Source organism: Rhinichthys klamathensis, unplaced genomic scaffold, assembly GCF_029890125.1.
Source record: "Rhinichthys klamathensis goyatoka isolate OS25496 unplaced genomic scaffold, OSU_Roscu_1.1 h1tg000068l_1, whole genome shotgun sequence".
NCBI lineage: Eukaryota > Metazoa > Chordata > Actinopteri > Cypriniformes > Leuciscidae > Rhinichthys > Rhinichthys klamathensis.
The window spans coordinates 4,425,218-4,447,378 of record NW_026606611.1 but is presented as its reverse complement, the minus strand read 5'-3'; the positions used below and the strand labels follow the sequence as shown (position 1 = coordinate 4,447,378).

The 22,161-nt window shown below is 39.5% G+C and overlaps 3 protein-coding genes across 6 annotated transcripts; 1 reads left to right on the top strand and 2 right to left on the bottom strand.

Annotated features, from left to right (window-relative positions):
- Positions 1-100: 100 nt before the first annotated feature.
- hnrnpa0a (heterogeneous nuclear ribonucleoprotein A0a) lies at positions 101-10,689 on the bottom strand. 3 transcript variants are annotated; one of them, XR_008807068.1, is made up of 4 exons: positions 7,318-8,532; positions 6,836-6,954; positions 6,659-6,733; positions 101-283 (listed from the first exon to the last, which is right to left on the bottom strand). XR_008807068.1 is itself a non-coding variant. In XM_056250330.1 (4 exons), the coding sequence occupies exons 1-2, from the start codon at positions 10,620-10,622 to the stop codon at positions 6,899-6,901; spliced, it is 870 nt and encodes a 289-aa protein (XP_056106305.1). In that variant the 5' UTR covers positions 10,623-10,689; the 3' UTR covers positions 101-283; positions 6,659-6,723; positions 6,828-6,898. The 3 variants fall into 3 exon arrangements, 2 of the variants coding, with proteins under 2 accessions (XP_056106305.1, XP_056106304.1); XM_056250330.1 differs by lacking the exon at positions 7,318-8,532 and adding an exon at positions 9,809-10,689 and having other exon boundaries at positions 6,659-6,723; positions 6,828-6,954; XM_056250329.1 differs by lacking the exon at positions 7,318-8,532 and adding an exon at positions 9,809-10,688.
- A 122-nt stretch (positions 10,690-10,811) lies between these two features.
- On the top strand, positions 10,812-18,947 carry dpf2l (D4, zinc and double PHD fingers family 2, like). Of its 2 annotated transcripts, XM_056250327.1 has the most exons (11): positions 10,813-10,967; positions 11,702-11,862; positions 11,948-12,055; positions 13,690-13,886; positions 13,969-14,061; positions 14,206-14,290; positions 14,865-14,996; positions 15,282-15,413; positions 15,504-15,616; positions 15,698-15,779; positions 18,032-18,947. In XM_056250327.1, exons 1-11 carry the CDS (start codon positions 10,936-10,938, stop codon positions 18,112-18,114), a joined length of 1,218 nt encoding a protein of 405 aa, XP_056106302.1. In that variant the 5' UTR covers positions 10,813-10,935; the 3' UTR covers positions 18,115-18,947. The 2 variants fall into 2 exon arrangements, with proteins under 2 accessions (XP_056106301.1, XP_056106302.1); XM_056250326.1 differs by having other exon boundaries at positions 10,812-10,967; positions 15,504-15,779.
- A 221-nt stretch (positions 18,948-19,168) lies between these two features.
- chrm1a (cholinergic receptor, muscarinic 1a) lies at positions 19,169-21,934 on the bottom strand. Its single transcript, XM_056250324.1, has 2 exons — positions 21,112-21,934; positions 19,169-20,195 (listed from the first exon to the last, which is right to left on the bottom strand). The coding sequence occupies exons 1-2, from the start codon at positions 21,838-21,840 to the stop codon at positions 19,500-19,502; spliced, it is 1,425 nt and encodes a 474-aa protein (XP_056106299.1). The 5' UTR covers positions 21,841-21,934; the 3' UTR covers positions 19,169-19,499.
- Between the last annotated feature and the right edge of the window lie 227 nt (positions 21,935-22,161).

Here is a 22,161-nt window from a genome sequence, read left to right as displayed (position 1 = left end):
TTTAAAGCTAGGTAAATGTTTCTCATTGCACAGCTGATTTCCAATATATATATATATATATATATATATAAATAAAACTGTTGTATTCAAACAGACTCAGTTATCCAGTTAATATTTTTTATTGTTGAATTCATATCAGACATTCAATACCAGGTTCATTCCTGCTCATATGCACATGCACAATGATTCAAATCGCTGTTTGCATTTGATTCGACTGCAGTCGAAGGATCAGATGAAGCCGCCCTCCAGGTACTATTATCATGGCATCATCTTGGCACCAGGCCTGTAAAGATAACATGACCAGACATTTCTAAGTTAAGAGAGCATAACAGATTTAAACACAGAAGAGATAAGGGGGAAAATGCACTACAAAAGTAGAAACAGTTTATCTGTTAACTTCAAGTGCCCCCATTATGCTTTTTTTAAGATGTTACCTTTCATGTAATAATAATTCGTTACATTTATATAGCGCTTTTCTCTGCACTTAAAAGCGCTTCACATGGAAGGTGGGGGGGGGGGGGCACCAATGTGCAGCATCACCTGGATGATGTGACGGCAACCATATTGTGTCAGAACGCCCACCACCACACACCAGCTTACTGGTGTAGAGGAGACAGAGTGATGAAGCCAATCAGTATCCACATTTTTCCTGAGCAAACGATGAGCGCCGTCATGATGGATTCTAACTTTCGTTTGGATGCTGTCCTGTTCCGGTCTCCATAGGACCCCATTATTTAAAAGGAGTAAAAAGGAGCGATTGAATTAAACTTTTTGAACATTACTAAAAATGGTCACAGGGTTAAACTGTGCGGTTGTTGACTGCCACAACAACGCAATAAACGGAAGAAATTCCTAGAAAGTACACGTTTTGAGCACCAGCAAATCTGGAAAGAATGTCTGTATACAGTGTCATATGCTTTGCATTTTAAGCACGGCTTAAACGAGCATGGCTTGCAGCACTTAAGTTAAAATGCTCCCCAATAAAAGGTATATGTGCGCTCTTATTTTGAGGACAAAATCCCCCTCGAACTTCACCTCGAGTGGGAGCTACATGTAGGATATGAGCACCAATCTGTTTTCGCATCGCTATCTTAGGGCTACTTCATGTTCATGTTCACTCATTAAACTTTGATAGGTGAGGTACTGTAAAGTGATGGTACTATGGAGACATGTGATTTTTAAAACCATCTTCACAAGTTTAACGTTATGAAAATGGTTTACATAATGTTTCATCAGCTCGGAAAATGCACTCATTTGACTAGATTCACCGTAGACTGGAAATTCTGCTAGGAGTCGGGCGAGACTACGGAGTTCAGGAAAAAGGTGGATATATGGGGATGATTAGGAGGCCATGATGATGTACAGAGGCCAATAAGCAAATCTGACCAGGAAACCAGGGTTAAACCCATACACTTTTTTTCAAAGGACATCCTGAGATTTAACGTCTCATCCGATAGATGGTGCTCTTTGACAGTTTAGTGTCCCCTTCACTATACTGGGGTGTTAGGACTCACAGACCACATGGTGAGCACCCCCTGCTGGCCTCACTAACACCTCATCCAGTTTGTCTCTGCCTGTAACAAGCCGTCAGTAATTCCAGTCTTACTTCCTGCATGAACCTACATAGGTTTTTAACAAATTTGCATAATGCCAGCCTATGGTCTTCATTGGCTGCCCGCAAACAATGTCTACTTTGACCCTCAAACACTGTAGTTGTAGCTGAGCCCTGGAAGAGTTTGCGTCGTTGACATGTCGAGATGCTGCGGTTTTCAGCGCTGCGAAAAACCAACATTACTGTTCGTTAGGGGTGTTCGATTCCGGGGGTTTTCGGAGTCAACTCAGATTCCCACATTGCTCTCGGAATCAACTTAATTTGCTTGAAGTCAAAACCGAGTCTGTAATAAGAATACAAGATTGCCGTCATTACACACTAAACGTAGGCTATTTTTTCCCCCTGACACAAAGCCTAAAAATACCTTAATGAAAACAACACACTTTTATCGTGGCTGGCCAAATTAGCCCAGTTTAGAGGTGGCATTACCTTGAAATGATGTCACCATTGTTTCCTAGTTGCTGCCTTGGTCAAATATTATTTCAGTTACATTAACGAGAGAAGGTAATGTAATTTTTTTAACGAATTCATATAAACGGTTGGTTGGTGATACGCGTATTGTCATATCTTATAGTGCAAAAAAGCTGCTTGGACAGGAAAGTTCAAGATACTAAAAATAATATCTACCGTATTTTCCGCACTATAAGGCGCACTTAAAAGCCTTTAATTTTCTCAAAAAACGACAGTGCGCCTTATAATGCGGAGCGCCTTATATATGGATGGGGAACACACGTTGACCAAGACGGGGAGACAGCGCCGGGCGACTTACGCCACTATCTGCCAATGGATCGTGGATGCCTGGGCTGATATATCAGTCTCAACTGTGATCCGAGCTTTCACGAAGGCAGGAATAATCTCTTTATTCAGCCAGCTCACATACCCGTATTTACTTCCTGTTTTCGGCCGAAGTCCACAGTAGTTGATTGTCGAGTTCGCGCGCGCGCGATCAAACCTCCTCCGTGTGTTCAACATCTGATTCGGATGAACTATCCGAACTATCCATTTGAGCTGATATTCTCAGAACACCACACAGCACCGTCATCGGCTGACAGTCTGAGTCTCCACTGTTGCTTAGTTACCAATGATCGCGCGCGCGCACTCGACAATCGCCTACTGTGGACTTCGACCGAACACAGGAAGAAAATACGGGTATGTGAGCTGGCTGAATAAACATAATTTTTATTCATATCTTTCACATTTACTGGAGTCAGATTCACCGTGTTCACTCACATGGCTGTGCACTTGTAATGACACATTAAGGTTGTTAAGAGGCTAAAAGCAGGTTTAAAACTTGCCCCGTTTAAGTCAACAGGGTGCAAATTTTAAAAAGAGGATAACACGGTGTAGGCAACACCGGTTTTTGTCGTTGTTATCTGTACTGACAACACTCCAAATTTACAAAAAAAATGAGCTCAATGTTAAAATTGACCGGAGTTTTCCTATAACGTTTGAACAACGTTACCATGGGAGTGAACGGAGTTGTCAGAAAGCTTAATAAAGTTTGACTTTATCTGACTGTTTTGTTGACATTTGTTGACATCTAGTGGATGCATAACGCAAACCCAGTCAAACGTTTGACTGCAGTATCTTATGCGCCTTATAATCCGGTGCGCCCTATATATGAAAAATGTTCTAAAATAGGTCATTCATTGAAGGTGCGCCTTATAATCCGGTGCGCCGTATAGTGCGGAAAATACGGTAGTCTAAATGGATACTAGGGCTGTCAACTTTAGTCGTTTAGTCGACTAATCGGTCGATGCCGTCTTGGTCGACTGACATTCTTATTGGTCGACCAGTTGCATTTATTTTTTTTACCAATAGAAAGAAATTTTCAATGATTTACTCCTTGATATTTATTCCTTTATAAGCAGTTAAATATTACTGTATTCTAAATATAATTAGCCTATGGTTTATCCCCAACTTTAAATGCTTTAATTTAGGCTATTTTGTAACAGCGCCACAGTTTAGCGCACACACATAGAACACACGGTTCGCACCTGTGGCTGCGCTGCTGCTTCGTGCTCAGTGAGGGATATAGGTAGTTTAGCTGTATTCATTCAGTTAGAACGCTACTTGTTTCGGTTTTTATGTTTTTATACACTATATGTTTGTATCTCGATGCGGCGTGGACGCACTTGGAAAAAAAAGAGCGCGTCGCACCGCGACCGTTGCTTCCATCATTAGCGCACACCGCGCGCCTACATTTGAAATCGAACTTGAGCCCGCAAAAGACGTGAGCAGTCCCTTTAACGGCTTTATCATGCTGACTCAATAAATTGTGTTTTCTTGATATGTTTTTGTTTTTATTTGTACACTTGACGCATTTGAAAATAGCCTAAATAATGTAACAAAACGAAAATAAACCTATATGCGGTCCTACAATAAAACCTATTATTATTAGGATTGTTTTTTAGGCTCTTTGGGTTTTTGTGTGTGTTTGTTTTAAAACGCCTAGATAGGCTGGACAAAAGTTAGCCTATAGCTTTGAAAGTAAAGAATATACAGCCTGTATAAACGAGAGCTTTTGTTAGGATTTTTCATTGTGGCAGATAGCAGTTATATTTTTTGTAGCGTGTGGTGTGGTCAGGTGCGCGATTGTGACTGTCACTATAGACCTAGGACAGAGCTCCTCACTTTTTGCAGTTAAAAAAAAATCACTTAATTTTCAAAGAATTGTATTATTATTATAGTTTTATGTATTTTTGATGTTTTTTCGTTGTTGTTTTATAAATGCTCTATGACAATTGTTAAAAAATGTTCAATCAAAACATCGCGTTTTTTTTTTTTTTTTTTTAGTCGACTAATCGTTGCGCAGGACAAGACTTTGGTCGACTAAGGATTTCTTTGGTTGACTACAGCCCTAATGGATACAATAATGTGCAATGTAATAATGAGATGTAATGTATTTTGATTAGTTTAAAGACCCACTCCGATGAAAATAATGTTTTTCTAGGTGTTAACATGTACTTGTGGCATTTTTCTTATGTTATGGCGCTTTTTCTTTTTTGCTGGTACGGCTCGGTACGGTTCGGCTTGGCGCGGCACGGTTCGGCTCGCTTCGCTTTTCCACTGCTGGCACGGCTCGGCTCGCTTTAGCTCGGTTTGCTTTTCCACTGCAGTTAGTACCGCTTCAAAGTGGGTGGGATTATAGATGGACGGTTATAGTTTATCCGCTCCTCGGCAACCAACGAGACGAACGTCTGCACTTCGTCCACTGACCACGATTCAGCCATTTCTTTTTTATGGAAGTTTTCTTTCTTTCTTTTTTCTTCAAGCAAGTAGTTTTAAAACAGGTGCTACAGCGGTGGCTGTTGTCTACTGGCTATTTAAATCTAGTGGGTTTAGTGTCTCGTGTCGCAAATACAATGACGCTGATAGTGACGATTCTGTCTCTCTGACCAATCAGTGATCTGTTGTGTTTTCACGTCACATTTTAGTATCGGTACGGTACGCTTGGAACCTCAACAGAGCAGGTACCAGGTAGCCGAAGCGAGCCGTACCGTACCGGACTATGCAGTGGAAATGCGCCATAAGTGAGCCGTACCGAACCGAGCCGTACTGTACCATGCAGTGGAAAAGCGCCAAAGCGTGCCGTACCGAACCGTTCCGTTCCATGCAGTGGAAAAGCGCCATTAGAGGACATATCTTGAGAAAAATAAGCTCAAAGTTGTATTTCTGAGTATTTCTACATTCAAATGGCTGTGAATCAGTAGCGGACGCTAAAATGCCGTTTTTTAAATAGACTGGAGTTATGACGTAGTAACTCCACTGGGCGGGGCCACAAGCTCATACTCCCCTCCGCCCCGCCCGCTCAGGTTCTGAGGAGTAGAGAAGACGATGGCGGATCAACACCTATGTGCGGTAGTGGGTTGCAATACTAAGAGGAGAGATAGTGGTATTAGCTTTCATGCTTTACCAAAACATGTTGCTGTGAGAGATAGATGGATTACGTTCCTTGGTCACGGCAATGTTAAAAACCACACACCGGTTTGCGACCAGCACTTCACAGAAGACTGTTTCACCAACTGGCAGGAGAAAAAAATGGGCTTCATCAGTAAATTGTTTTTGAAGCCGGTTGCAGTGCCTTCCATCAAGACACCATCAACTGGACAGCCTGTGTCTTTACTGGTAAGTTTATTTTTTTTTCTGTCGGGAGCTAGTTGAACAATCCCGCCTGGTCGTCTCCGTGCCAACGGCTCCGCCTACAACGCAGAGGCGAATTGCTAATGAGCTACTGCCGCTCTGCTGAAGCGAAGTCCCAGAAAACGGCACAGGTTTTGTGATTTTGGCTAAAAATGGCATAATCATAATTTAAAGACCACTGGGAATGTTTAAAAATAGCTCAAAAATATGATCGGAGTGGGACTTTAATGATTATGAACAAATTAGGATACCATTGGCAAACCAAATTGATATAAAACTGATAAAACCACAAAGCTGGCACGCAGGCATGTATACAATTACAACGCAATTGGCTGTTATTTTGTTGTAAATAAGCTACATGTAGGATAAAACTATGTGACTGATGTTTCTGCGACAGAACACACAAGTGATTTCAGACACCGCAATGGAGTCGACAACGAGTCGATTCATGTGCTTGAGTCGACTCCCAATCACTACTGTTCGTATCATTGTGTAATGTGTGCATTAAGTGCAGAGGAGTGCATCAAGTGCCGAATCACAACAGTCTGGGCCATCTGACCAATCAGAACAGAGAAGACTCTCAGAAAGAAGGGGTTTAGAGACTGAATTCTTTATCGAACCGTTTCAGACACTGTGAGAAAAGAGGTGATGCTGCAGTGTATATCATGAGAAAATTAAAGTGTTTTTTTGTGAACCTACTGTAGGAGACCTCCAAAACAAAATCGGGAAACTTTAAAACTGCATAATAGGGACACTTTAAGAAAAAGAAAATCATTGAAAAGCGATTGATGTTTGACAAATCACAGAAAATTCAAAAGGAGTATGTAATCTGAATACATTTTGAAGTTTGATCTCAAAAGTAAGATCACTGAACTTACAATGCAATATATTATCAAATCTTACCAAAGGCATCTTGCCTAGGCATAGGCATCTTCCACAGGAATCTAGCATATGCGTTCATATGCAAACTCTGCTAGACTAAAAAGAAGAGGGGGAAAACGGAATTGTAAACATAATTGGTATGACCATGTGTGTGATTTTATATACATTATATAAAGATAAATTTTAAAACTTGCTCACCAAACTGACTGGAGTTCTTCCATTTTTCCAAGCAACTGGATTCACAGCCACAGAAGAGGTTCATCAAGTGGCCGCACTTGGAAGTGAGATTTTATTTAAATCCTTCCATTGCATACCCTCTGTGGGAAAAAAAGACAGATGCAGATGCATGTAAGTGTCAAGTCAACAAACAGTGTCCTGAAACATGTCTGTCTACTGTCAATCTTACACAACCCCGTCAGATTTACACTTACTGTCTTTAAGTAGAGTCTATGTAGGAGCTGTGCTTTAAGAATGAGAGTAGCAGATCTCACTTTTTTTTTTAAAAAACCAATGCCAAGAAGTTTTACTGTTGAATCGTCACTAATCTCACTGAATTATCAATAATATCCACTGTCCTCTTTAAGAGTCCCAGAAATGTAGGACAAAACACGAGCAAAACACCGAGATGAGGAGGGGAGGGGGATTGATAAGATGTAAAGTAAATAACTGAAAGCACAAACCTTGCTTAATAAATGCTGATCTCCTTTGCATTTGATGCCATTAATATCTGGAACTAATGCATCAAGTATACAGGAACTATAAGCTCCATTCTCCGGTTTGACCTTAAACTGGAAATCGGCTAAAATATTGGATTAACACATAACTACATAGACCACAATCACCAGTCACAGCGTCACACACATTGAACTACAGAGTATGTTCTAATTGCCACTTTTTCTCTGTTACATGATCACCGCAAGTTAATGCTATTCACAGCTAGTATTTAGGAAATGCTGAAATTTTGCATGCACGCTTTACTTTAACGACTCACAAATACCTGATTTTCTTCCAGGTGGATTCGAAGTATGTTAAAGACACACCTGATGTAATGTCTTGTGTATAAAGTATTTCTACAAACCTGGAAACCTGGTGCGATTATCCTATGGATTTTCAGCTGGGTTTCTACATCTCTGGAGTACCCCTGGAGAATCCAATGACGTAGTAGTGGACACAGCTAAGGTATAGATCCATCTTATTTGATCACTAAAAGTATTGGAACAAAGCTCTAAACATATTTTAAGAATAAAGACAACATAAGGTTGGGAAAATATTAACATCCCCACATGTCTGATGCAAAGAAATGTAAGTAATATTGAGCACTAGAGCCAATGGGTGCGCCTCCAATTTTAGTCTTACCTAGTTGGAAAGACAAATCACTAAACGGGCCTCATATACGTCAAAACCACCCAATAAATCTCAGCTCGTCAAGAACCATAATGGCTACGGAGTAATGGTTTTTATTAACAGAAGTACATACAGTTCAGTTGTATCTGAAATAAACAATATTCAATAGGTTATTCCGTTGAAGCAGTAATACAATGAGACAAGAACATTAAAGTCCTTTACTAAATGATTAAACTGTAGAAAAACAACTCAAATCTGTCTTCAGAGTCCCGTCAGAAAGGTTCACTGTAACACCAATGACAATATTTTCAGTTTGCTTGAACTATTTAACAAAAGATACTAATTGGGAGAGACACGTTAGTCACTATATTAACGAATATTGAGGGATTTAAGTAAGCCTGAACATTTGAAACTGAAACTAGTCCATTTAACTTTGTTTTTTCTGAAACGCCACAGAAGTTTGTTTATTCCAAAACGTTTCTTATGTTAGGACGAACAACTTCTAGTTGCCATCGAGCCTAATTAAATCTTTAATTGGTTGCCAACAGACTCCACAGCGAGTCCTTCAAGTGCATTAGTGAACGTCCACTTTTTCAGTGGCCATATTTCCAGAAATATTTCACCCCCATTTTTAAGAAGTCCTCATTTAAATGTTATTAACCATGAACCAAATCAACCAGCACCAAGGTAAATCATATTATTGCAAACTTTGAAGTAAAAAAGTATTTGAAAATCAGACAAAAGGTACAACACAAGAAGGTAACTGCTATGAGTGGAAAACTACAATCCCAAGAAGCATTGCGAATAAAAAAAAAAGACCTAAAACTATTATTGATTTAAAGATGTGTATACAGAAACAATATTTTTACATACACACAATATTTAAGTAGTTTGAGAACGACTATTACGTAATTTGCCGTGCCTCATGGGAGTAGGCGGTGCTAGTGTTTTTACCATTTTTTTACAAGCACAATTTGCTTGTTTCAATTCTTTGGTTGTGGATGATTTTTTTTTCTTTTACAGAATCGTGGATGTTTTCTTTTTTTTCTTTTACAGAATCATGGTTATTGTAGTTTATCACTAGGAAATCTTTTTTTTTTTTTGCGTTTTACGTCGAGTTGCACTCTATATAGATCACATGATATGCAGATAGTGCCCGTTGCCAACCAATTAAATCTTTAATCTCTATAGGGGTTCACTGCGATTGACTCTAAATTTAAACCAGATTTATATAAGTCTTGAATAGAAGAAAACAAAGACACAATAAAGATACAATACATATACTAAAAGGAGAAAAACATGCCAACACTAACAAGCAAAAATACTAATGTTAACTTAATCCCAATGCACCAAAAAAAAAAAACGTATGGGAAACAGTTTCGCAAACAGGTAGCCTGCCACCACTGGCCAGTCTTATAATAAGTAGAGATCCAGAGTAGTAGTCCTATGTCTTGCTGGGAAAAAAAACTCCCTAGTACTTCAGGGAAGAGAGCAAAAGGATGTGTAGTAGTAGTAGTAACAGCTGTAAGATGTTGAGCAAAGTCGGATAGGTGAGCCCTACCTATGATTTGCTAGGCTGGATAAGTTGTGACCTCCTGAATGGAGCTTGAGTGATTCAGTCAATGCCACGCCATATTAAGGTGGCTAACTCTGGCTACTTAGCTGAAGATAATGTGTGGTCAAAACTGTGATGTGGGCTGGGGAAGGAGCTGCTCTTAATATGACCTAATAAATGCTCCTAATACGAGCCTCCGTAACCCCCCCTGCCGTAACCACCACCACCACCACCTCGGGAGTAAGGAGCGTTGCTTCTGCCCGAGTAATTACCTTTCATTGGGCCATAGCCAGAGGACTGCTGGCCATAGCCGCTGCCAAAGTCACTGTAGCCGTTACCACCGCCGTAGCCCTCCATTTGGTCCCCGTAGCCTCCCCCATACCCGCCACCGTATCCGCCTCCATAGCCGTCATTGCCCCCGTATCCGCCGCCGCCGTAGTTGCCGTATCCTCCGCCGCGCCCGCCGTAGCCGTTCTGCGGTCTGCCCATCCCCCGTCCACCACCTCGGCCTCCGCGGCCACCGCGACTACCAGCAGCCTGCATCTCCTGCTTGGTCAGGGCTTTCTTCACTTCCACTTTATGCCCGTTAATTATGTGATACTTGAGCACCACAGCTTTATCGGCCGAGTCGTTATCCTCAAAATACACAAAGCCGAAGCCGCGCTTCTTGCCGGTCTCTTTGTCTGTGATCACCTCCGCCTTCTCCACCGCGCCGAACTGGGAGAAGCAGTCGCGGAGGTGATCCTCCTCGATGTCGTCTTTAAGACCACCGATGAATATCTTCTTCACTTTCGCGAGAGCCTCGGGCTTGCCCGCATCTTCCCGCGCAACGGCCCTCTTCAGCTCGACGTTGTTGCCGTCCAGAACATGAGGTCGGGCCGCCATGGCCGCGTCTGCCTCCTCCGGGCTCGAGTAGGTCACGAAACCGAAGCAACGTGAGCGCTTCAGCTGCTGGTTTTGCACCACCACGCAGTCCGTGAGCTTCCCGTACTGCTCAAAATGTTCTCGCAGCCCATCGTCGGTGGTTTGGACGTTGAGACCGCCGACAAAGAGCTTGCAAAGTTGATTTTCCATTTGAGCCGTCATCTTCGTAATCTAATCTCTTCTGAGTTGATGTAAAATGGCGGTGAGATATAAATGGCGGCGGTGCGGGCGGAAGACGTCATTTAAACGTAAGCACGCCCATCGCAGAATGAGATCAATGGTTTTGAGTTGTTTTGGTTTACTAGTATTATCGTGAGTGTTTCGTTAAAATATTTTGTAAAAAAAAAAAATCTGTTTAGCTTCCATTTGCAACGACGGAAATCTTTTCATTTAAAGATAAGAACGTATTGTTGATTCAAAAAGGACCCAATGCGCATGCGCAGTGAAGACAACAACAGCCCACTACAGCAAAACAATGGCGACTGCCGTGGAGAATATCGTTAAAGTGTGAGTACATGTAGTTTTTAAACTCTTTCAATGAATCACCATATGATATTCTTAAATTATTGCTGAATTTGCATGGTTTTATATACTAAAGTAAGGCTGAAGTATTGTGGTGGTGTTTGGTTAGCTAATCTGTTCCTCGTTCATTCATCGTTTAACGTTACTGTGACATCAAAGAGCAATACAGCCATGTGTCTACTTTTTAAATCAGTTACACTTGCCAGTCACTGGTTAGTTTGCTTTTTTTGCGTTCTGTTGTCCAACTTTTTAAGAAATGTCTATCAAATTGTCGTTTTGTTTTTGAAAACTGGCAAAAATGAATACATTACATTGAGGTCCATTGTTTGCATATCAGCACGTTGTGACGCACGAAATGTAATTTAAAAATACTCGCTTACGAAAATGAACCATTGTTTTATTATAGTAAAAGTGTAGTAACCATGTTTTTTTGGAGGATTGATTACCACAGTATAACCACAGTTTTACTACAAATACCATGGTTAAACTATGGTTAGTGTAGCAAAACCATGGTTGTTTTGTGGTTACCATGTTTCTTTTTTATTTGTAGTAAAAACATGGTTAATTTTTGTAAGGGCCGTTACTATCTATCACCCAAGACTAAGATTAAACGTTAGCTAATGAAAAGTGAATGTGTGCATGTAAACAGTAAATATAAATCACATGCTGTGTAGAAACTTATATGCTGGTATTCTCTCTTGTTTGTGTGTGGAATGAAGACTTGGAGAACAGTACTACAAAGATGCTTTGGAGCAGTGTCATAGTTATAACGCCCGGCTGTGTGCCGAGAGGAGCATCCTCATGCCCTTCCTGGACTCCCAGACTGGAGTTGCTCAAAGCAACTGCTACATTTGGATGGAGAAGAGACACAGGAGCGCAGGTTTGGCTTCAGCCCATTTACGCTGATTCTATTCTCAGTCTGTGCTACTGTTACTGACATGCAGACTTTATGATTACTATTTAAGGTACAGCACCAGGACAGCTGTACACATATCCCGCCCGGCGCTGGAGGAAGAAAAGAAGAGCTCACCCACCAGAAGACCCTGCTCTAGTTTTTCCTCCACTCAAATCTGGTATTCTGTTACAACATTAGTAGTAGATTTCTTGTTGTATGCAAATTTCTACAGCCTCTAAACTTCTGATGAATAACTTTGATGAAAAACCTGTTGCACACAATCTTCTACATGTCATCTGAATGATAGTTTATATTTCTTTAACAAGTAAAAGAGTTTTTAGTAGAATTGTAAAAATGCCCCCCTTCAGGTCGTGGTACATGTCTTTTTACTGTGAAATCTATTCTGTTTTTTATAAAGTAAATGTGAGAATAACGTTTCTATTGTTAGTAATATTTCAAGGTAAGCATTTATAGGCTGAAGCAACTGAGGTTAACTTGATAAATCACACATCATTTTTAGAACAATCATATCAGGATATGAGTATCAATATTAATATCAATATATGAGTTTCATTGAATTGCAAAACTACAGAGCTTTGATCATAAAGCTGAGCATTTTAATATCATCTTTCTTACACATATTATTGGGAGATATAGTGAGACAACTGATTATAAAAATCTCATTGATTTACATTACAAACTATCAGAATTTCATCTTACTTTTGGCCATATAAATGACAACAACTGCAGCAAATTGCATATTTGTGACAGTTTGGGTCTCTGAATAAAAATGGTGGTATTTTTTTCTCCTTGAGTATGGGCTTCATATTCTCCCATGTCATATGAGCCATAAAAGGCTGATGTATCAAATACGATACTCATCAGAAACGCATACAAGCTGATTCTTCTTCTTTTTTTGTCTTTTTTTTTTTGTCTATAGTTTCAATAAATGATTCAATTTTTAATGTAGTACTCGTGACCGGTCTTGATCTTGAGACCATTTTTTAAAGGTCTTGGTCTTGTCTCGGCCTCGACCTCGACCGTATTTGTACTTGGTCTTGGCTCGGCCTCAGACTAAGAGGACTTAGGATTTTATCCCAAAATGAATACAAATGACCTGTTTGTATGAGATTTTTATATTATTAACATAGGATATAATTAAGCAATATCACAAGAGCAAGAAATATGAATGTATGAATATGAGTACGATTGCAAATGTGATATTGATTTTATAAAAACGTTAAGAATGTTATAGAGCGACATACATTTTAGACACAATTTTAGACAAAATTTAATCAGCTGCTTTAAACAAATAAGTTGAATAAATGATTCCGTGACTTGCTCATTGATTTCCGTTTTAAAAGTAGACCTATCATTTTATTTTTCCATCATATTTCTATATTCAAAATGTTATTTTTAAAACATTAATCTCTACATTATTTATGCAGATGTAATTGTACCAATTCAGATGCAACTTCTGTGCCACCTCTGCAACACAAAGATGAATGTTATGTTTTAGTGATTTGACTGGTAACACGCTCTATAGTGTCTAATTCTAATTGTATTTATTGATTAAATATAAGACATTTCTCAGACATTTGAGGAGTGCTGGTCTTGTCTTGGTCTTTGTTAAGGTGGTCTTGACTACAACAGTAAAAAAAATAGATATTTTGGACTATTATTTCATAGGTCAAGCTTTACATTGTTAAAAAGTTTAGACAAAATAGATTGAGATATTTAAGTCAGAAAAAAATATTTAAAATTAGATTATAAATCATAACTAAATGATTAAAGAGAGGCATGTTTCCAAAGCTGAGCTGGAGCTGGGCCTGAAAAAAGATGTGTTGGGCCCGTTGGATGGGAGCAGTCTGGAGGCCTTGCTGAAAGGAGAGCCGCTGGATAAAAGAGTGCCCACAGAGCTCAGACCACCTGAGGAAGAAACCAGTCTGTCTGAGATCACTGGAACCAGCACGGCCAGCAGCCACAGTGGCTCCACACGCATCAGGAAGGTATATAGCAGGGCTTTTCAATATGGTCTCTTATGTCTCTGGGCTATGAATGCATGGCCTGATTGTTTCCTGTCATTCTCAGAGGATCCTTGAGCCCGAAGAATACTTGGATGATCTGGACGATGAAGATTTTGAGGAGGAAACTCCAAAAAGACGAGGAAAAGGGAAGTCTAAGGTACCGTGCCTAGTCTGCTGTTGCTTAGTAAATTGAATATTGATACAGTACTAACCATTGATAATCTCCTCTTGTGATGGTGGCTACTGGTCATACGATGGCCTGAAAGAATTGAGTTAATAAAATGTCATTTTAATCTGCCAGGGTCGAGGAGTTGGGAATGGAAAAAAGAAAATGGAAGCTGCTGCAGCTGCCCAGGAAGAACGAGACAAACCGTATGCTTGTGACAGTGAGTTTTGACATGTTATTTTGGATATATATATCTCAAAAGTTTGGGCTTAGTAAGATTTGAATTATTTTTAATAATGAGAATTATGTGACACTGAAGGAATGGCTGTTGAAAGTTCATGTTTTGGCATCACAGGAATGCATTACAAAATATACTAAAACGTGATAATTTCACAGTATTACTTTTTTCACAGTTTTTTTTTTTTTTATCAAATAAATGCAGCCGTGGTAAGCATAAGAGATCTCTTTCAAAAATATTAAAAGATTTTACTGACCCCAAACTTTTGAACAGTAGTCTATGCAAATATGTTTTTGGCTAACCTTGCGTACTGCTGTTGTTCATGAAGTTGCTGAAACTTGATGTCAATATCATGACAGCTGAATTCTGAGTGGTTCATGTCTGCAGCTTAGTTCCCATCAATCGGTTTGGTTATCTGGAGAGGGAGCTTTGATTGTGAAACTTACATAGTACATTGAAAGCATTTATGCTAAAAGATCAATGAAAATCCTGTTTTCCATAATGCATAACGCTTTTTACACGACTGTTTTAATTTTAAACCTTTTCTTTTTAATAGTCTGTGGGAAACGCTATAAGAACAGACCAGGCTTGAGTTACCACTACACTCACTCTCACCTGGCTGATGAGGAGGGAGAAGACAAAGAAGAACCTGAGATTCACACCCCTGCACCACAAGAGGAACCCAAGAGTGAGCGTTCATTCATGATGACTGTCATTACACATCACTTGTGCATTATCACTTTAAAGGATTTAACAAGTACAAGATGTTCTATTCTTTGAGTTTAAACGAAACCATTTATAGTTGTGATTGTTAGATCCTTGTGACTTAAGGATATTGTATATGACATTACAAATATTTGCCACTTTTGTTACGACCACATACTAGATTGCAGCTTTGATTTTGATAGTCCTGCTAGTCAAAACATTAACGAACGCAGGACAACAGTTGATCTGATGCTCTGTTTTATTACAGCCCCTAAAAAAGGACCAAATGGCCTGGCATTACCCAATGACTATTGCGACTTCTGCCTGGGTGACTCCAACATGAACCAGAAAACAGGCCAGTCTGAAGAGCTGGTGTCCTGCTCTGACTGTGGACGTTCAGGTATGACACCTAGGCACAGAGCGAACTCTAAACTTCTACGCTCAGATTCGCGTAATTCATGCATGGCCTTTTTCTCTTATCCCTCATAAGGACATCCTTCGTGCCTGCAGTTCACTGCCGTGATGATGGCAGCTGTAAAGACTTACCGCTGGCAGTGCATTGAGTGCAAGTGCTGCAATGTTTGTGGCACATCTGAGAATGACGTGAGTCTCCGCACATTATCACTCAAACAAACCCCTTATACAGAAAACCATCTGTTAATGTGTTTAAATCCTCTTTCCCAGGACCAGCTTTTGTTCTGTGATGACTGTGACAGAGGATACCACATGTACTGCCTCAGCCCTCCCATGTCAGACCCTCCAGAAGGTACTAGCAATCATTTGCATGTGCACCAATAATTAAAAAAAAATTCTTACAATAATTGGAGTAAGGACTTAATCACAGTAAGATGTGTTCATGATACAAGCAAACTCTGTTTCCATGCAATTTGCATTATTCCCTAAGAATTGTGGTTATTTTTACCGCTATTATTAATATATCCAAATGCACAACACAAATAATGTACTCACATATAGTAAGTGTGTTACTGGCCACTGTTTTATTCTACTTGCGTCAAATGCAAAAACACATTTCTATGGTTTCTATGACTATGAGCTTAATTGCGTAAATTTGATCCAAGTATTTTGTTTTCATGAGGTAAATTTTAATTGCAAAATTGCTTAAATGTCATTATAATCGCATGTAAATGTAGTCTTTATTTACTCAAACTCATGTCGTTCTAGACTCATTTTACTTTTTAGCTTTTGCGAAATGCAAAAAGTAGACATTTTTAAGAATGTCTACACTGATTCTTTCAATAGAATGAGAGTGGGGCATCTCCAAAATTATGCACAGAAGAGCAAAAAAAACATTTGTTTTATGACTGCTACAGTCTATGCTGCTACCAGCAAAACCATTAAAGTAAATAAAGACTGCACTGAGATGTATCTGTATATAGAGTAGGGTTGCCCCCGAACAAAGATTTTCCTAGTTGATTCAATATGTTGGTCATTCATTTCAGCCATTAGTTGACTAGTCGCACTTTTATAATATTAGCTAGTGTTTTCTGAGTCTGTCCCGGCTACAAAGATGGAGTTGGCGTCGTTGACTCATCATCTTCGCAAGTAGGGCTGGAACAGCATGCCGACGTAATCGATTACATTGGTTACGCACTTTTTATGTTCATCTCTAATCTCCTGTCATGTTTCACACAAAACAAAACTCTACAGCAGATGCTAATGGCTCGTATGTAGGCTAGTATTACAATGTAAATGTGTAAATGTAATCCTTGAAATGCAATGTAAGTTGCTTTGGATAAAAGCGTCTACCAAATGTAAATGTAGTATGGCAGTGTCACTTAATACGGTTGCGTTCACACCGCGTTTGGTTTTTTACGAGCGTGACAACCCCATTCTACAACCCAACTGACACCTGCACATTTTCAGGACTCACAACTGCATTCTCGACAAACCCGCGCTGAATGAACGGACCCGCACTGGACAGCTGGTTGTCTGCCACGTAATATAATGTGAGAGCTTTGATGTGTTTAGTTTACTCACAGAGATAGAGAAATGATTTGCGTTCATCTGCAGATCCACCAGAGCTTGTTTGATAAAACTTGTTTTATACTGTCACTGAATATGGTTGTGAGAGTCCTGAAAATGTGCAGGCTCGTATTAAGCGGCGCTGCCATACTAGCCATTAGCATCTGCTCTAGAGTTTTATTTTGTGTGAAATATGATGGGATTAGGGATGAACACAAAGTGGGTAATCCATTACGCCGAAGCGTCGTTCCAGGCCTACTTCGCTGTACATTGGATGTGCCTATAGACAGAAAAGCATGTAAAGTTAAACATCTTGCGTGTTACTAATTTAGCTTCCACACGCTGCACAAACACTTGGATATGTTCCCAGTAATACTATCTAGGTTAACATTAATGTTTGAGGTAAAGTGGCTAACGTTAGGCTACTAACATGTTTCAAATGATAAGCCATGTTTGAGTTTGATGAATGATAGGTGTTTGCATGTCACCTTTTTGGGGTCATCCTTTACCCTCTCAAAATGATCCCACAAATGGACCAACATGTTACCGATCTGTCCGTCATGGAGTGCATGACTTTTCTGCAACCAACCAACTCTTCTCATCGAGTACTATTTAGTTGACCTTTAGGGAGCAGCCCTAATATAGAGTACTATAAGTCCCAGTAAAACATTTGAAATAATATGCACGTTTTGATTTTAGCATCAAGATTTTAGATTGAAGTTTGTATAATTATAATTTAAGAACTTGTATAATGTGGCATGAGATTCTTTTTTAACAGAAGCAGAAATAAATATTTTGCATGTCATACTACTGACTTGCGTGATTTAGTCCAAGTCCTGTGATGCAGTACAATAGCATTGTGTGAAGAAAAGGCCAAAACATAAAGATATTCAAACTAGTCTTGTAAAGACACGTCTTTGACACCAAAACGGCAAGGTTAGACAAGTGTATGCATTTATTGCTGTTTCAGTTGGTACTAGTTATAGTTATGCATTGCTGCTGATGATCAGTATTTGGCTTTAATCATGTTTACAGGAAGCTGGAGTTGCCACCTGTGTCTGGCTCTTCTGAAGGACAAGGCCTCCATTTATCAGAGCCAGAACACCGCAATGGAGTGACGGAGGAACCGCGACAACAGTCTACCTTGAAGAACACGCAGAAACACACTTAAACTGTTGTGAGACTTTCCGGAGAGGCTGGAAGAGAAATCATTGCCCCTAACATAGCCATTGTTTTTGGGTTTTATTTTGCTATGACTGTTACTCACATCATGAGCAGTGTTTGAAATTACAGAGGGCGCATTTGAAATAGATTATATACACTTCATGCATTATGTGCAGTTTTTCCACAATCCTTCGTGTTGGGGCCAATGGTTCAGATGATTAAGCACCTGTTTATGCATTGCCAAATATTCTTTTTCTTTATTGCTCATTCAAGATACATTTGTTTACATAGAGCAAACATATGGCTTAATCCTTTTAAGGATGTTATGGATTTAAATATTCATTTGTATAAGTAGTGGATCTCTGTTTATCTTTGTAGTATATAATTATTTTCTTGCAAGTTATTCTTTCAGGAAGTATTTGTGCCAAGGTCCAGATTCAAAAACCAGAAGATGGTGCTGCATTTTTAATTTTTATTATCATATCATCATGTTTTTCCTACATTTTCTGGATTCACTCATTTATCCATTTTATTCCCACAAAACACTCTCATAAGGCGGGTTATCTTTCGTAGTAGAATTTTGTATGTGATATAACCAATATCTATTATTGTTGACTAACCATATTGAATTATCGTGAGTACTGTATCGTTTTGTATTAGTTTTTTTGGTATATCATGTCAGTTTGTATTTGGTATTGAATGTAAATGCTGTATTTTTCTGTCTTTTTTTATTTACATTTTTCATATTGGCCTTTCCATAATAAACATACATGTAACAGAAAAATAATCATAATTGAGTATTTTTTATGACCACTACTAGCACAGTAAATAAAGACTTTATCAGTGTATAGAGTCCTACAGCTCTTGAGATCCACAAAGACCCAGTAAAACATCCACATGTGAAATAATATGCATGAGATATAAGAATATATTTTTAAAATAGCTTTTGTTTTTAACTGCATGACAAATTAGAAAAAAGGTTTTGCAGGTCACACTATTAATATGTCTACAGCTCTAGTACAAATTTGTACGTTAAAGAGTTTATGCTTGATAAACACATACCCAGATGCTACATTTGTATTTTAAATGTGTCAAAGTTAGGCAATTCAAACCTGAAAACTGCTACATGCCCTGCCAAGACGTGATTACACAAACAGACAATCTGAACCTCATGTATTTGATGCACAACCTTGATCTCTGGGATCTTTTCAAGCCCACATGCTCTCTGGCATCCTAATATACATCAGTTTTTGTCCCTGAACTCATGACTGGTCAACCAGTGCTGAATAACCAATATCATGAATAGAAAATCCCACTCTTAATAAATGTTGTGATGAAATCAGCCATTTCCAGTTGGGGTCCACCTGATCCCCTTCTTATGCTCCTTCCACCTACAGAGCAGCAGTGCCTTGAACGTGACCCGGAAGTGCTTGTTACAGAGTGCGTAGCAGAGAGGGTTGACTGTGCTGTTGACGTAGCAGAGCCAGTATCCCAGCTGCCACAGACCCTCAGGAACGCAGTCGTCACAGAAAGTGGACACTAGAACCATGATGTTATAGGGTGTCCATGTTACAATGAAAGCCAGGAGAATGGCACTGAGGGTCCGGGCCGCTTTCTTCTCCCTGATCAGACACGAGGTCCGGGCTTTCCGGCCCTGCTGGCCTGTGGTCAGTGATAGAGCAGAAGGTTGAGCAGCACTTGTGGTTATTGGACTCACAGGCAAATTAAGCGAATTCTGACTGCCTGGCTGACAGCTCCGCATGGATTGATTATTGACTGCAGTTTTATCCATTCGAACAAGTGGAATGTATTTGTTTTCGTCTGTTCTTGGAGAAATGTGGTCAGTGTCCATCTGTGGATGGCTGTATGTAGTATATGAGTTGGACGTCTCGTCCCTCTCCCTTCGTTTCTTCCACCACGCTGCTGTTTGATGGGTGATCGTGGGACAGATGGTCCTTTGTCCCTTCCTGTGCTGCTTCTGGTCTGTTTGTGGACTTACATCCTCAACACTGCGAGAACTGCTGTGACAAGATCTCTGGGAGACATAAATGATGAAAAAAAATGAACATCTTTGCTCTTTCATCTATATAAATGTATTGTATTAGTTCACTTCAAATGGAATGATTTTAACAAAGTTAATATTTTTTACTTTTTGATGAAATACTTAAACTTAAAAAACTTAAACAAAAAATATGTTGCCCTGACAGGTTGAAGTTTACTAAAATTACTCAAACTAAAACTGAAATAAAAATGTAAATAAATTAAAGCTAAATTAAACAAATCTATATATAAAAAAATGAATAAAAATGACAAAAGCGCATAACAAAATTACTAAAACTGAAAATATAAAAATACAAATCATCTCAAATTATTAATAAATACTATAATAGTACATAAATATTTCTAAAATAACACTGGCTCTGACTACCAATACCATGTACCGGTACATCATGATTGGTTGGCTCTTTTCATAATCATTATTTTTCTTGGGATTATTGCTTGAATTGGTCATAAATGTATTGGTTTTCCCATTCTTTTGTACAAGTCTTTTGTATAATCTATATAACTAGCAAAAGCCTGTTCCTTACATCATCCTCCAGGAAGTGATGTCAGTTTAGGTAGAAAAACAATGGCACAAACATTAGTAAGGCTGCATCTGAATCCTCTATAGGCGAAAAACACTGGTAGGTCACAATGACAATGACTCATTAATTTGTTGCTTTAGGTAAATCACGGTCATGTTGTAATAAATCATTCCCTCATTTTAGTTAAATCAAATAGTACACTGTATGGAACAAATTAATAAAATGTGACCACAAATTAATAATTTGTTGTAAAGGGTTTTTTAATTAGTAGCCACGATATCTGTTTTTACTTTCGCATATCATGTGCAGGGCTTCGTACCCTCTAAAATTTTAAATAATGGACAACCCTTTTAATATAAAACTCACCTGAGATGCGTTTCCAGTGCGTCCTCCCTGTGATGCTATCAGTCCAGCTAGCTGCTGAGAGCGTTTCTCTGTCTCACGATACACCCGCCAGTACAATGCAACCATAACACTTACTGGCAGGTAAAATGCAGCGATGGCTGTTCCAAATGTGATCACAGGCTGAGACAGGAACTGGATTGAGCACTGGAATTCTGGAACGGTCCGTTCACCCACTATATACTGCCAGAACAAAATGGCTGGAGCCCAAAGCACAAAGGAGACGGTCCATGCTAGAGTAATCAGCACTGCAGCTCTTCTGGGTGTTCTAGTGGCTCGATAGGTCAGAGGTCGCATGACAGAGAGGTAGCGGTCGACACTAATGGCCAGCAGGTTCATAACAGAGGCATTGCTTGCCACATAATCCACAGCCAACCACACATCACAGGCAAGGTTTCCTAAAGTCCACTGGCCAATCAGGATGTAGGTAGTGTAAAGGTTCATCGAGATGGCGCCCAAAATGAAGTCAGCCACGGCCAAGCTTAAGAGGAAGTAGTTGCTCACTGTCCTCAGGAGTGGGTTGACCCGAAAAGAGATCATGACCAGGACGTTGCCTATGATGGTAATGAGGGAGAGTGGAATGGTTATGAGAGTGATCATTGCTGTCCTCCAGTTGACGGGACCAGAGACCGGTGCGTCTGTCCCATTGAGTAAACTGGAGAGATTCAGAGTGAATGTGGTCACGTTCATCATGAACTGAAGATGGCTGGGAAGATAAGATTATCTTTGTCCTTTAAAAGTCTGATGCATGCTTTGTATTGCATTTTTTGGGGATTCCTGATGTTTGATTACTCTGTGAAGACAAATAGGATAATAAATATTATAATACACGTTTAATTCATACAAACTCTGAATTAACAAATGTGTTGAAAGTGTACATCAAAGAGGAAAATGTCTCAGGTTACATATGTAACCTGGTTCCCTGAGAAGGGAACGAGATGTCGCGTCATGGCATTGACCTTATGGGAACGCTTTCACATGAGACGGTGTCTGAAGCACTTGTCAAAACGAGCC

What these genes read in the sequence shown, in the direction of transcription:
- hnrnpa0a (XM_056250330.1), bottom strand. Translation starts at nt 10,622, where the DNA reads ATGACGGCTCAAATGGAAAATCAACTTTGCAAGCTCTTTGTCGGCGGT. An exon ending in TGGCTATGGCCCAATGAAAG is followed by an intron (nt 6,955 to 9,808) that starts GTAATTACTCGG and finishes TTTTTCCCACAG; the next exon opens with AGGGTATGCAATGGAAGGAT.
- dpf2l (XM_056250326.1), top strand. Translation starts at nt 10,936, where the DNA reads ATGGCGACTGCCGTGGAGAATATCGTTAAAGT. An exon ending in GCTCCACACGCATCAGGAAG is followed by an intron (nt 13,887 to 13,968) that starts GTATATAGCAGG and finishes TGTCATTCTCAG; the next exon opens with AGGATCCTTGAGCCCGAAGA. An exon ending in CTCTGACTGTGGACGTTCAG is followed by an intron (nt 15,414 to 15,503) that starts GTATGACACCTA and finishes ATCCCTCATAAG; the next exon opens with GACATCCTTCGTGCCTGCAG.
- chrm1a (XM_056250324.1), bottom strand. Translation starts at nt 21,840, where the DNA reads ATGATGAACGTGACCACATTCACTCTGAATCTCTCCAGTTTACTCAAT. An exon ending in GCACTGGAAACGCATCTCAG is followed by an intron (nt 20,196 to 21,111) that starts GTGAGTTTTATA and finishes TATGTCTCCCAG; the next exon opens with AGATCTTGTCACAGCAGTTC.